The sequence below is a fragment of the Cryptotermes secundus genome, unplaced genomic scaffold, assembly GCF_002891405.2.
Source record: "Cryptotermes secundus unplaced genomic scaffold, Csec_1.0 scaffold968, whole genome shotgun sequence".
In the NCBI taxonomy this organism is placed as follows: Eukaryota; Metazoa; Arthropoda; class Insecta; order Blattodea; family Kalotermitidae; genus Cryptotermes; species Cryptotermes secundus.
Window position 1 is genome coordinate 1276718 of NW_019719376.1, and position 14473 is coordinate 1291190.

At 36.0% G+C, this 14473-nt stretch overlaps 1 protein-coding gene across 1 annotated transcript in view; it reads right to left on the reverse strand.

Annotated features, from left to right (window-relative positions):
* The window catches only part of LOC111865780 (prolyl 4-hydroxylase subunit alpha-1), a gene marked incomplete at its 5' end in the record, with an annotated part of 36881 nt that extends 22611 nt beyond the window's left edge, over window positions 1-14270 (reverse strand). The window contains 3 exon segments of the mRNA XM_033752009.1: window positions 8665-8835; window positions 10536-10687; window positions 14060-14270. Of these exon segments, the coding sequence (XP_033607900.1) occupies window positions 8665-8835; window positions 10536-10687; window positions 14060-14262 (526 nt within the window).
* Window positions 14271-14473: the final 203 nt, after the last annotated feature.

The following is a 14473-nucleotide window of genomic DNA, read 5'->3' on the forward strand; positions in this document are numbered from 1 at the left end:
ACTAATGTGGCTACAATATAATTTCTTTTGCTGCTTGCACTGGTAGCAGATACAAAAAAGTACATTTCTGGCTACTCTTGGTAATATCTGAACTCCGCCTCACGGTTTTTTGACCAGTCCAGGAAGTCTATGAATATCAATGTGACTCACAGTAATATGCATATATAGTAGAACTTGGTTATAACGTCATCAAAGGGACCTAAAAATAGTGTCGTTATAAACGAATGTCGTTGTAACCGAAATGGGCACTTCCACAGTAGCCTTATGTTAGTCACGTAAAAATCTATCAAGAGCAGAGTTAAAATGTTACATTTTTTAGTGAAATACGTAGTTAAGTACAGACTAACGTAACATTAACGTGGAATTGCCCAAATGTGTAATATCAAAGACATATTACAGCGCTTTTCACTGACAATACACACAATATTTCACGAATCACTTTAACTTTCTCTTCAATGCTTAAAACTTTCCTTTTCATTGCCATGTTTTCGCTACTGCACTTCTCTGGGTTTAGGCAGGAACACTATAGTGTAAGTAGACAATGCGAGGTACTGTTAGACGAGATTCTAGGAAAGGAATGCAGTTAACAACCTGCCGCGTCCTCTTGCACTATTCACGCAGTCCAACCCCACGCCCTTGTTTTCGCATAAAACCCACGCTCCTCTTGCAGCCCGCGGTCGTATTCTTCCAGGACAGTCACGTCAGAAAGAAGAGAAAGTGAGGGTGGGCAGACACATCGAACTTTCCCACGATATCAGAGAAATTCAGGAATGAAAATGACGTTACATACGAGGTTGATGCATTTGTGCATGTCGTACTAAGCAAGGTATAAAAACAGTTGCTTTATGAGGAATTAGTTCGTACCATTGAATATTTGACGCAATAGACAAGGTGTCGCAGAAACCGATGTTGCTATAACCAAGTTTTACTGTACTGCTCACTTTTGTTGTTTTGATTTTCTTTCTAGAATGTTGTTCACTGTCACTCACACTTCCCTTGCATAGATTTTCTGGAATTGTAACTGAACTTGATGATAACTGTTTGTAACATTTAAATCCATCTATTAAATCTTGCACATCCCACACTGTATCTTCTTGTTCCTGGGTTAAGCATTTTTAAATGATGGAAATTTGTACAAAGGAAAAAACCCAAAGATTTCCTATGCAATTTCCACAAGGACACACCTTCAAAGCTTAAAAGTGGCAGCTGACACTGACTGTTCACTCTGGAAAGCAACCAAATAATTAAAACAACCAATACAATGCAGCCCACCACTCAAAAGCGCAGACCAGACGTGAGCCCAAAGTGATAAAGAAAAAGCAAACACTTTTGCAGGACACTTAAAAAAGAGAAATCAAACCAAATGAAATGCCACAAAACGAAGATCTCGAAACAGAAATTAACAAAGCACCCAAGGAACTGCTACAAATAATACAATCAATCAATTTTCTTACACCAAAGGAAATTCAAAACAAAGTAAAAGATAAAGCAAGCAGACAAGCAGCGGCACCCACACAAGAAGACTACATTAAATAACACCTGTACAGTGTGAAAACAAGAACTAGCCGCTCAAGCACTTAGACATAGGGCGTGTAACCCTAAGAATTTTAAATTTTAAATTTTAAATTTAGAGAAAATTTTAAAAAGTTTTTAAAAACATCATAACTAAAGATTTTTAAAGTGCTACTACAAGAACATCAAAATTGGACGTGTGCAACATAATCTACATACCAGACACATATCAACGATGTAGATGTTGATAATACGAAGAATGTGACATTGTGTTTCTAAATGTTAAATTTTAGACCGGGTTCAGTGTGGCAGCAACGTTAAGAGTATACACCTGATGATGGCCGATAGAGGCCGAAACATGCAGTGTGGAAAGAACAAGATCAAAGACATATAATATATATTGTTTGCACTTGGGACGGAATTTGTATCATTTATCGTATAGAGTGCAACAGGATGCTTAAATATAATAAAGTAAAAGATGATCTCAAGCCAAGGAAAGCCCCTGGATATGACCTAATTACAGGGAGAATACTGAAAGAAATGCCAAGAAAAGGCATTGTCCATCTAACAACTATATGCAACACAATTATGAGAACAGGATATTTCCCAGTTCTATGGAAAGTCAAGCAGATCATAATGATCCAAAAACCTGGTACACCACTAGAGGAAGCCAACTCATATCGATCAATCAGCCTACTCCAAATTATGAGCAAAATCTTCGAAAGAGCTACACTCAAGAGATTACATCCAATACCAGAAGAAAACCGAATCCTCCTGGACCATCAGTTTGGATTCTGACAGAAACACTCCACAACAGAACAAGTAAAACGAATTGCAGAGATATGAGGAACTTTAGAAAAAAAAAAAAAAAACAGTACTGCTCTATGCCATTCCTAGACATCACACAACCATATGATAAAGTATGGCACTCAGGTCTCTTGCTCAAAATCAGATAAATCTTTCCCCATGCATACTACAGAATATCAGAATCATATCCACCAGATAAACTGTTTCAAGTAGAATTCGAGGATAAAATCACACTTTTAGGAAAACTGAAGCTGGTGTACCTCAAGGAAGTGTCTTAGGACCAATCCCATATCTACAGAAGCGACCCCACTATATCAGACAACACCTTCACCAATGATGCAGCAATCTTAGCCACATATAAAGATCCAGCAACAGCCTGAATGAAACTCCAAAACCACCATCAATAAGATCGATGATTGGGGGAAGAAATGGAGAATTAAAATAAATCAAAGCAAATCCACGCATATTACGTTCACCCTACCCAACCAAACCTACCTGACAGTGCAAATGGGCAATGTTGACCTACCTCAGAAAAATGAAGTGAAATACCTGGGCACACATCTCAAATGAAATGGGCAAAGCACACGAAAACAAAAAGAAAACAGCTCAACCTAAAAGCGAAACAAATGCATTGGCGACTCAAAAGAAGATCAACACTATCAACAAAAACAAACTTCTATACAATGCAGTACTCAAACCCATATGGAGCTATGGAATTCAGCTATGGGGGCCAGCCTCCAATTCCAAAATCAAAATCCTCCAGTATTTTCAATCCAAGACTCTCCGATCCATTCTGAATATGCCTTGGTACATAAACAACAACAGGATCCATGAAGATCTACAAATGAACAGTGTTCAGTGAAATAAAAAAATGGAATACCATAAAAAATTATAAAACCACACTAATGCATTAGCAGTGAACCTACTAGACAATAGAAAAACTACACAGACTGAAAAGATACACTGTCCTAAATCTGGGCCGCGCCATAGCTCAAGTGGTTAGTCGCTGGCTTCCTACCACAGCGGCCTGGGTTCAGTCCCAGGTCTGGTCAAGTGAGATTTGTGGTGGACAACGTGGCGCTGGGGCAGATTTTCTCTGAGTACTTCGGTTTCCCCTGCCAATCTTCATTCCACCAAATTCTCCATTATCATAATCACCCAGGGCAGGCTACAATAGGCCAATCAGTGGCCGCTGTGCCGAGTGGACCCAGCCGGAGTCCACCCCTCAATAAGTGAATTAAAAAAAAATTACACTGTCCTAACTCTACCAGACAGACCTGAGTAAAACCCCAATACAAGACCTAAATTGATACCTAAGTGAACAAGGAAAAAAAAAAACAGTATGAATTACACCTCTGGCCATAACTCATTCACAAGCCAGTATTTACTGAACATACACATTTACAGCAGACTCTGCAGAGTATGTTTAAGAAATGTGCGAAAAAGAAAAAAATATATATATGATGATATCTTCATTTGGAATCATGTGAGGATGGTCTTTTAATTCAATAGGCTTATATGAATCAGATACCAAAATGTTCAGGTAATTCTCAAAGGTGAATCTTATTGGTAGATCAAGTAGAAGTGTTGCATATGCATCTGCTTCAAGATGAAATTAAGTTTCCTTGTACAGTGTAAAGAAACCACCAGCATTTAAAGCTTGATGTGAGCCACTCTCTTCTTCTGAATATTCTATCAAATACTTTTCATTGTCTTCATAATTGGCATCAAAACATTTGAACATGTCTATTCTGCAGTACCAACATCACAAACGATTTTTACTGGAGGGTGGTTTCAAGGTGATGCATGAGACTAGACTGTTTCATGTAAGTCACAGTATCCTTAACTTGGGGTGTCAGTAAGCTCATAACTGCTAAACTGCAGTTTAATCTGATGCACTGCTGATGGTTGCACATACTGCAAGTTCCTCAATCAGATACAAAAATTATCTGGCTTAAGACTTAATCTTACCTGCCTGCGATTCAACATCATTCTAATATTACTAGCAGTTTTACAATTGTCAGGGAATTCAAATATGAACAGTACGTTACTCCACAGCTTATACTCATAAGTAACCAGACAATACAGGTAGGATGATTATAGCAGTTTTATTTTGGAGTTTAAATAAGGTTAAACTTCCTTAAACTGACAACTTGAACAAGAAATCACAAACAATTTAGTTTCTTTGTTGCTCCTTACTGTATTAAAATCTGTGTGACTTATGCACAAAAGGGGATGAAAGGAAGTAAAGGTCATCTATGAACTGGAACCCACAAATGGAGTCACCGCTTAGAGTTCACAGGGCATCAGGGTTCTTACTCTCTTTTTCTTCCCCCCTCAATGCACACCATGTTTACTCACAGCTGTGTTCTAATAAAGATAACAGGTAAAGTAAAAAGTAAGTAAAGCTATCCCTGTAACAAGCCGTGGAGGCCCATAGGGTTGTGAGATGTTGAAGTTCCCACATTTTTCTAGACAATCGGCTCATAGATTCCGGTAAGGTTGTCAGCTCTACGTGCCGGCTGCCCTTTACCCCCACAATATTCCAAGAATATTCCTTGTACTCATTTCTGTTAGAGGCTGACTCGACTCCAGGGCCATAGTGCGGCAGAAAGGATTAGGTAAATTGAAAAAATCCAATGACCTCATCAGGATTCGATCCCGCGACCTTGGAATATTAATTCATTATAGTTATGAAGTTAGCAGTCAGCTCATATATAAAATGACAGTTGAAAGCAGTATTCAAATTGCAGTTCTCCTAATTCATTATTTACAATTCTGCATGCTTCATGTGCCTTCCTGTTCTTATATTGTTGACATAAATCTATTTCTACAAAGTCAGCCAACAGTAGATCACACTTCATGGAGATAAGATTGTGTGGTAGACAAGTTAATAATGAGTATAAATATTACGTGTATAGTGCCATAAATTATTTTTGTCCTCTTAATTTGGTAAACATTCAGCATATCAAAAGATGATTTAAAATAAAAGTTGTATGTCTTAATGAGATTTATATCACGCACCACTTGTCAGACAAGCAGTTTAAACACATGATGATGACTGAGTATTGCTTTGTAGAAAGAAGGACTAATTTTGGACTTAAAAGGATAAAGAAAATTTACCTAATAACCACTAAGTCAGAGTTCCACTATCAGATTTCATCAAAATCCTTTCATTCATCTGAGAAGAAACATGCAGACAGAAAAACAAATTCTTTCCATTATGTGATCATTTTATGCACTTCACACAGGTTTATAAACAATTCATCACATAACATTGCACGCAACTGTAAGGGAACAAACTTTCTATTATCATAAATTCCTTCTGTGTACTCCTGTGAAACACAGTATAAACCATTTTATGATTCTATAAATGACATGAAATTTCTTGAGTAACCGAGCACAGGCTTTACTCCAGTTTCAGTTATCCAGTTAGCTTGTTTCTCAGAGAGTCAGAGAGTTGGTTTGGAATTCATCTTTCAGTAGACATATAAATGAGTATTAATGCATTATATCTCACATGACTGAACAGATGTTTCTGACCAGTCATTAATCTGTCCTTCTGTAACAGACCAGGTGTTAGCCTTGTGAAACAGAGAAACAATACAAAGAAAATACTTCAAATGTTGTGTACACTCTTATGGATAGGAGCTGAAAGTTCTTGTTCAGGTCTAGATTATAAGACCAATATCCATACTGACCTCTTTCTGAAAAATCTTTGAAAAATTAATATATAAGAGACTGCTTGAACATATAATCAATAACAACATACTAGCAAAAGAACAATTTGGATTCAGGAAAAATTTAACAACAGAAAATGTAACCTACGAACTAAGCAATGAAACCATAGGTACCCTTGATAAAAAAATTACTAGTATGCAGGATCTTCTGTGATCTAGCTAAAGCGTTTGACTGTGTTAATCATGACACTTTACTGCTCAAATTAACCTTTAAACGCCGGACTTCGAAATAGTGGTAAACTTGAGCTGGCCAGAGTTTATTTAAATGCCCGCTGCTGGTGCTCGTTTAAATGCCCATTGCTCCCTTGTGTTTAAATATCCGTTCCTGTTAGGCGGTTAATCAATTTTAAGCGTTGTGTTTAAAAATGCTGTATCTAGCACAATTTTTATGATAAATGGATGGTATTAACTTTGTTTATATCAGCAAAGAACATAGTGTCGCATATTATAACGGAAGATTTGAAATTTTTAATACAAAATGTTATACTCTATTTTCAATATTTTGTGTTTTAATTTTGATGCGTACTGCAAAAATTGTTTCTCAGTTCTTCACAGAGTTGTTCTGCATTATAAATTCATTTCTGTTTGTAACACTTGACAAATTTTAGCAGTCCCTGGTGTCATAAAACAGATGGAAGCAATAAAATCATTTGGTCTTCTGCTAGCACTGCTTACACCCTTCGGATTTTCGAATCTTTGACTGAAGGTCAGAAGAATGAAAGAATGGCTATTCAAGAGAAAGCTAGAGGGGTCCCTTCTTCAGTGCTAAAACCTTCTGTTAGAACTGCAAAAGCTTATTGCCCCTTCTATTTGAGGGAACAGACAGCTGCATCGTGGCTGAGATACAGAGCGCGATCTGTTTTGTGTGCGTTCGTAGTGAAATTGAATACGGTAGTTTTATTTGAAACTGTATATACATCAAGCAGGTAACAACAAAAAAGGTATGTACATTGAATTTTACAATATATTTTGAACATAGCTATCTGCAGAATCTGCAATAAAATTACTGGATCGTGGATAAGTTTTGGCATAACTCATACGTATATTTTTATTTGCTGTTGTTCAGTTAGGTATTATTTTAATTCCTCTATTAGGGTTTTACTCAAGTCTGTCTGGTAATTACTACATTTGAAAATAAATATTTAGGACTGTGCATGCGCTTCTACTAGCGGCGTGTGTGCGCGCTTCCACTAGTGGAGTTTAAATGCCTGACTGGACAAAACGGGGTACTTTGGCCACGACGACCTTACTCATGACTGGCACAAACTGGGCACTTCGGCACTTAAAGGTTAAATTGGTATAGGATAATTGGTAAAGCTAATAACTCGAATAAATCATACCCTGTGGACAGATATCAAAGGATGGAAATAAAAAATATAAAATTTAGTCATCAGATAGCTTCAAAACGGGGTAAAATACAGTACAGTGTCCCATGAGGATCCATACTAAGGCCTTTGCTATTTCTTCTCTATATAAATGACTTACCAAACCTTGTTAAGAATAAATCTAAACCAATTCTGTTTGCAGATGATACTAGTATATAGATCACTGTAGGTCGCGGTGCAAGGGCCGAGAAGGACCACCCCTTATACATTCATTACAGTTACTAGCTCTAATGCCACAAATTTCACAAGTGACATCACAACCTATTCGAATATTTAAATAAATGGTTCATAGCCAATAGTCTCTCACTAAATTTCGCAAAACACCATCTCATACAATTTACAACTAAAAATGAACCCCAACTTAACCTGGATGTAAGCTACACTAACGAAACAATTTTTAAAGCACATGATACAAAATTCATTGGATTACTTATAGACAATATACTGTCTTCGAAATTACATACTGAACATGTACTACATATGCTAAGTGCAGCTTGTTATGTGCTCAGATCTATTAAATCCTACATGTCTCATGAAGTAATGGAAACGGTTTATTATGCCTACTTTCAGATGTCACATGGAATAATATTCTGTGTGAACTCTACTGATAGCACTAAAATCTTCAAAATGCAAAAGAAGGTAATTAGAATTATTATAGGAAACAGAGATTCATTTAAAAATTTTAAAATATTACCATTTCACTCACACTACTCCTACTATATACTCACTCCTATTATTTGTGGCAGACAACAGAAGCACGTACAATTTAAATTATGACATTCATAACATAAATACAAGGCAAAAACTCAACTTCCACCAACATTCATCAAAGGAGTTCACTCCTTCAGCAACAAAGTGTTCAATAACCTCCCTCAAAGTCTCAAAAAAGCAACTGGTAACATTAAGCAATTTAAAACAGCATTGAAACGTCACTTACTTACTCCTTCTACTCAATAGATGAATATTTCAATGTAAACAAAGAGTGACTAGTATCAATTCTAAGCTAAAGTGTATTCTCAAACATGTTACTGTATCATTTTGCTTATTTGCAGACTGTGCTGTATGTATCCAATTAGCATGGTAATATTAATACTGTATTATAATCTTATTAACTTTTCAAGCAAAACTATTATTGTACAGTATTATGTATTTGTATTTGTGGTGTCAACCAGTGATTGGATTTATGGAACAAATTCAAGTTCAACAATGCAATGGTTTACCTGAGAGTTCAGTGCTGTACTGAATACCATTCAACTCCCCTCTTGCAACTGAAGCAGTATCCAACTTGTATGTATCTTGCAGTCTGGTAAGTGCTACAGCTGCTCCATTTAAGTCCTCATCTGATGGGAATTTAAGCACATCCCGGAATTTTGTGATGTTCTGTACAAAAACTAAGAAAGTAAGGAATCATAAGAAATGTTATGGCATTACAGTTGTGATCTAGGAAACTCCTATATACATGTACATATTTGTAATACTTAAGTGCAAGCATCTGAACTTATAATTTGAATGAAGAATCTTTATATCTCATTATCCGATGGTGAAAAATGTATAATGACCAAATTACGTGCAAGTTACCTCAGACTTGTGTTCATATTCCTCTGTAGATGCAGGAGTACTTCAATTCAATTCAATTTTATCAGTCCTTTTTAATGAAACTACTGACACAGGATGTATCTTATATACATATCTAAAAGTAATATAAATATTTCAACTAAGTTCCTTCATACCACCAAACAATGCAGATATAACTCATAAAAACCAACATAAATATTGTAACATGTTTCCTAGGCAACGCGACAAGAAAATTTACATGGGTCTTGGGTTTGTACGAATATTTATTGAATGATCACTCTTTAAACTCACAAGTACAATTATTCACACTTATAACGCCTTCAAAGGTTTCCTCTTCTGTGTTATATGCTCTGCTTGGAGCTTAATTGTCCTTAGCTCTTGTTGAGCTCTGCTCTGCTCTTTATATCCTGCACTTGGAGTCAATAGGGAACACCTTGTCGAAGAATTCCGTTTCGTCCACAACAAATGTCTTGATGCCGCAGGAATACATTTCGTAACAAATAACAGTTGAAATCCCACTGTTAGACTTTAATCTCCAGAGCAACGATTTCCTAGGCATTGCTGCCTAGGAATTGCTAGCCGCTGACGAGTGATGGACGTTTTATGGTCCGGCTTTCAGGCAGCAAATCACATTACTCCTTCCTTAAGGTTGTTCATCCCAAACAGCCTAACGATATTTCCTTTTCTTTCATATCAGAGGGTTCCTGCTTGCAACCTCTTCCTGCCTGATGTTCTGTTCATCTTCCGAGCGCTAATTAACATGGCATACGGTATATTCATCTACAACCATAGACCCTGTTTTGTCCAGTTCTATAACTTATAAATTCAGTCTTCAAATGTAACCGAACTTAGTGATGATTACTGAGTGCAACAAATTCAAGTAATAGGGGAAACTACCAAAATGAACAGAAGAAACAAGCTCAAATGAGATTTCTGAAAGTATTTTTATATTGAGATTAAAGGTAAAAGTAAAATATAATATGCAAAAACGAAAGTTTTAAAAGATACATTAATTTGGAGGGGATAATGTTACAGCAAATTTACATACATAGTGATACTCATAAATTTGTTATTGGGGCAGGATGAAAAGAGTGATATTGGAGAAGATTTATGTACTCATATATTTGCCATTAAGAGACATAATGAGTTACATGGAACATCCAAGGCAGAGCATTAAAAGATATTGAGAATCCTGTTCATGAGGGAAAGGCGTCACTGGCAAACTTTGGAAACAATGAGATGAATCTGAACAGTTCTACAAACTATTACTGAGAGGAAGAAGAACAATTTTAATGTGTGGGCACATATGCAAGTGTGGGAGGAAGAGGGGAGGAGAAACAGGAAAGAAAGTGTGTGTGCATGATCAAGTTCAACACACACATTTTAATTTCAGCAGCAGACCATTATTAAGGAACTGTTTGCAATTCTTTGTTTAAACATGGCATGCTCACACAGCACACATGAAAGAACTGTTTGTAATGCTTAGTTCAAATTACGATAGCTTTGTGTACAGTACCTTTGCCAACATCATCTACCATTTGTGCTTCCACCTCTTTCCAGTCAGTAGTGAGCCGTTTTACCAGCAAGTATGCATTAATGGGATTTGATAAATAACCTTGAACATCTTGACTAGCTTCCTCGTGTTCTCTTGCATAATCTGCAGCATGCCTGAAACACAGTTCTCTCTGCTTTAACCATTCAAGAAACTGCAATAAGTAGTTATAAAAATACATGTCTTCACAGACTGTTCAGATCTAACAGTTCAATTAGATTCATTTCAGTTCTCTTATTAAAGAGTCTGACAATTAAAAGCAAATTACAGGCAAGCATTGCAGGAAGAAAAATACATTAGTAAAGAAGATGTGAACAGACACAGACAGTGAAGAACAGAGAATACATACAGAATACAATACTAAAAACTAAACAACATTAAAAACATTGGGGGGGGGGGGCAAATAATATTATTACAACTGTTATTAATAGATTTCATATCAGCTAATGAAGGAACAATGCCAGTGTACCTGCAGACAATATCTGCTGCAGAAACATACCTCTCTCAGGGACTAACCTTTAAGTGACGGTGAACACTGAAAGTTGAAGTCTCTGACAGACCTAGTAGGTGCTCACACTATCATCAAGAATGGATGAACAACTTAATTTGCTTTTAAAAACACTAATGAGAAATAAATCATCAAGGAACGACTGCCTGGACTGAAGTGCTGAAAGATTCAATCTAATATGTCAACATATCCATTATTGCAAATGGTAATAAAAAATCTGCTATAGTATATGCCTGCAAATTTTTTTTAAAATTTCTTTAAGTTTCAAAGAATCAATAAATGCGAGGGAGATCTCCATGACAGAAACATGTTCAAGTTTAGATACAATTATAGTTCTCATGCAAAATGATAAAACTACTGACAGTAGAAAAGGAAACTGTAATACTATGAATGAAACCCAACATTTTTAAGCCTTGTGAGGAAATGTAATCAACATGACTGTGAAAGTAAAGCTCAGCCTAACAAGATCCTGTGATATTGTAGCACACTGGGAGTGTGCTAATAATTTGTAAAATACTTTAAATTAAATTAATACTGTTAGTTTTAATGACTTCAGGAAATCACAGGTTTTACCAGTATTTAGATTCTCACCATTATTCAAACACCAACTCTGTACAGTGTCTATATCACACTGCAACTGCTTTCAATCCTCAGTGCTTGTGATACTACACAACACATCTCAATATCATGAATTATGAATGGATCCACAAATATCATTAACACGCATATTAAAGAAATAGGGCTCTGAAGTAGATCCCCATGTAACATAAGATTTCACAGCATAAGAAGAAGAAATGGTGCCAAAGATATGAACTAAGGCATGTTTCTATTGGTCAAATAGATATGAACCCAATTAATACAAACAAATAACTAAGACAAAGTAAAAATTGCCAAATTTACAGAGAAGCAAAGAATGAGGACCCAGGTCAAAAGAATCACTTAAATAGCAATAAACTGAATCAGTTTGACCTTGTGTACTGAGTATAAAAGAGTGTTACTCCAGGTAACCAAATTGGTCAAAAGGGAACAATGTTTACAGAAATCATGCTGAAAAGGATTAAGCACTATGCTTAAAAGAAATACCTAAATGATCCTTGATGATCTATGATCTATAAAACAATCATAAAGTGCCAAAGATATATACAGATGAGATTTAGGTTCAAATCCATTACACAGTGAAATTGTGTTACTAGCATGATACAGTTCTGGGTATAATGATAAACAATAGTGCAAGGCACAATTGTTCAGGCACAGGAAAGAGATGGGGTTCAAAGGTTGGGCAGACATCATGTATGATTCAAAATCAAAGCAGGAAGACTATCACAATGATATGAACAGCACCAATTATGAGAAGTGTTTGGAAGAAAATCACATCTTCAATACGCCACTTTGTAATACAGTTGAAAGTGAAGATGCACCTTATCACAAAGCACAAGAAATAAACCTCCCATACATTGTTCCTGTAAGGATGTTATTCTGGTGCAATTCCAAAATAATATAATTGCCACTGATCCACAATCAACAAAAAAAAAATTAAAAAATGAACTGCATACTGTGAGATTTGACAAAACTCAACTTACTTATTCTATGGGAAAAATTTTCCAGGATAGATTTTACTGTGTTAAAATTTCCTCCACACCACTGTGTCTTGAACAGAACAGAGCTAATGAGGAATGTGCTAAAACATAAAACTACAACAAGAAATGTTTCCACAATTTATTTAATGGCCCTAAAAGAAATTGTATGGAAAAAAATTGTGCAAAATCATGTGAGGACCTGATAAAAACTTTTAATCATGTGAAAAGAACTGAAGAAAAATAGTGGAACAGAAACTGATCAATGGAGGAAACAAATGAAAATGTAATTGTGAATACAGGAACAGGAATTAACGATGAGAAATCTGATAATGGGGTTGGTACAAGCTCTCACTGTAACAGCAGTGCAACAGACAATGCATCTAACAAAATCAGCAGTTCAAGAGACTTGGATGATGACAAGCTGTTAAATGATACCAGAGTTACTTTCAGGAGAGGTATGGCAATATGTTTGTATTGTTTCCATTGTTTGACTGCATAAATCTTTCTTCGTACCCACAGTCTTCACCAAGTGAGCATCAACAAAACAGAGGCACTCATACCTTGGTAGGAAAATACATGTAATTTTATTAGGGTCCTAATTTCCCTTGCAAAATATGCACAATTCCTATAATACAAACTATACTGTCACATGGTTCTCAATTGCAAGAAGAGGGTATAGCTTCTTAGTGTATTCTGTTATCTTCATATTTATTCATACTATAAGTAGAACTGGTCAGACATTTTCAAAGCACTATATGCGAATGTACATAACTACTGCACTCATGAATGAAAAAAAGAGAACAATATTAGCAATATTATTTTACTTTTGTATAAAAGAAAGATGTGAAATTTTACTCCTTTTCAAATATGTTTATTATGAACTTGGAGAAATACCTGAGCTTTCCTCAAGTACAGTCGCTTCTCTTGTATCACACTACATACTGGCTAAAACTTTAGAGGAGAAATAATACTCAAATTAAGGAATTAAAGTCTGCTCGTGTGATTGAATGACAGATTGGGAATGAGGATTGAATCACATCAGAAAATGATACCCCAGTATTTCAAAATTGCTTTAACCATCTTGGAAACTGCATATACTGTTATAACACCTCAACTATGTCTGTGGTAGAAAACTGAAAACATCACAGCAGGAAGCAAAAAGTTACTATTTTACTGAATTAGAACACCAAAGAATCTTACCTTTTCCACTTAATTAGCTTTTAAAAATCATATTTCACAGATTTCCAATATAATTCATACTGAGTAATCAATTTTACACATAAGAAGTGTAACGATGCAGTTAAAACCCAGACACATTTCCTTATGAAAATGAAGAGTATGTATGTCTTTCAGACATGTGCATGTTGCTAAAAAGAACTGGAAAGAGGGTTATGTATACTAACCTTCTCAACACGTGCAACTTTTCTTCCTGTGCTTGAATATAACCTTCTAGAGTGCCCATAAGAAGAGCTTCAGTTTCCATCAGCTCTTCCATATCTGCTAGACATGTGTAAAGTTCAGCCTGAACCCCTGCCATCATCCATGAGAATACAATGAGGCCTGCACCCAACACCAATTTTATAACAGACACCTCTGTCTTGGCCATTGTGTTCCCAGGCACCTAGCTGCTACACCTGGAAGGTAATTAACACTGAGTCTCAGGTTTAATAAGTTGTGGTCTAGGAGAAAGCCTTCTTAGCTTGTATGATGTGGAGGGAGGCAATATAGGAAGGGATACACCAAGTGAAATGGAAGGTTTCCCATTATGATGAGCATATTCCTTCAGATCATTTAATTACAGTTTTCCTGGCCTGAAA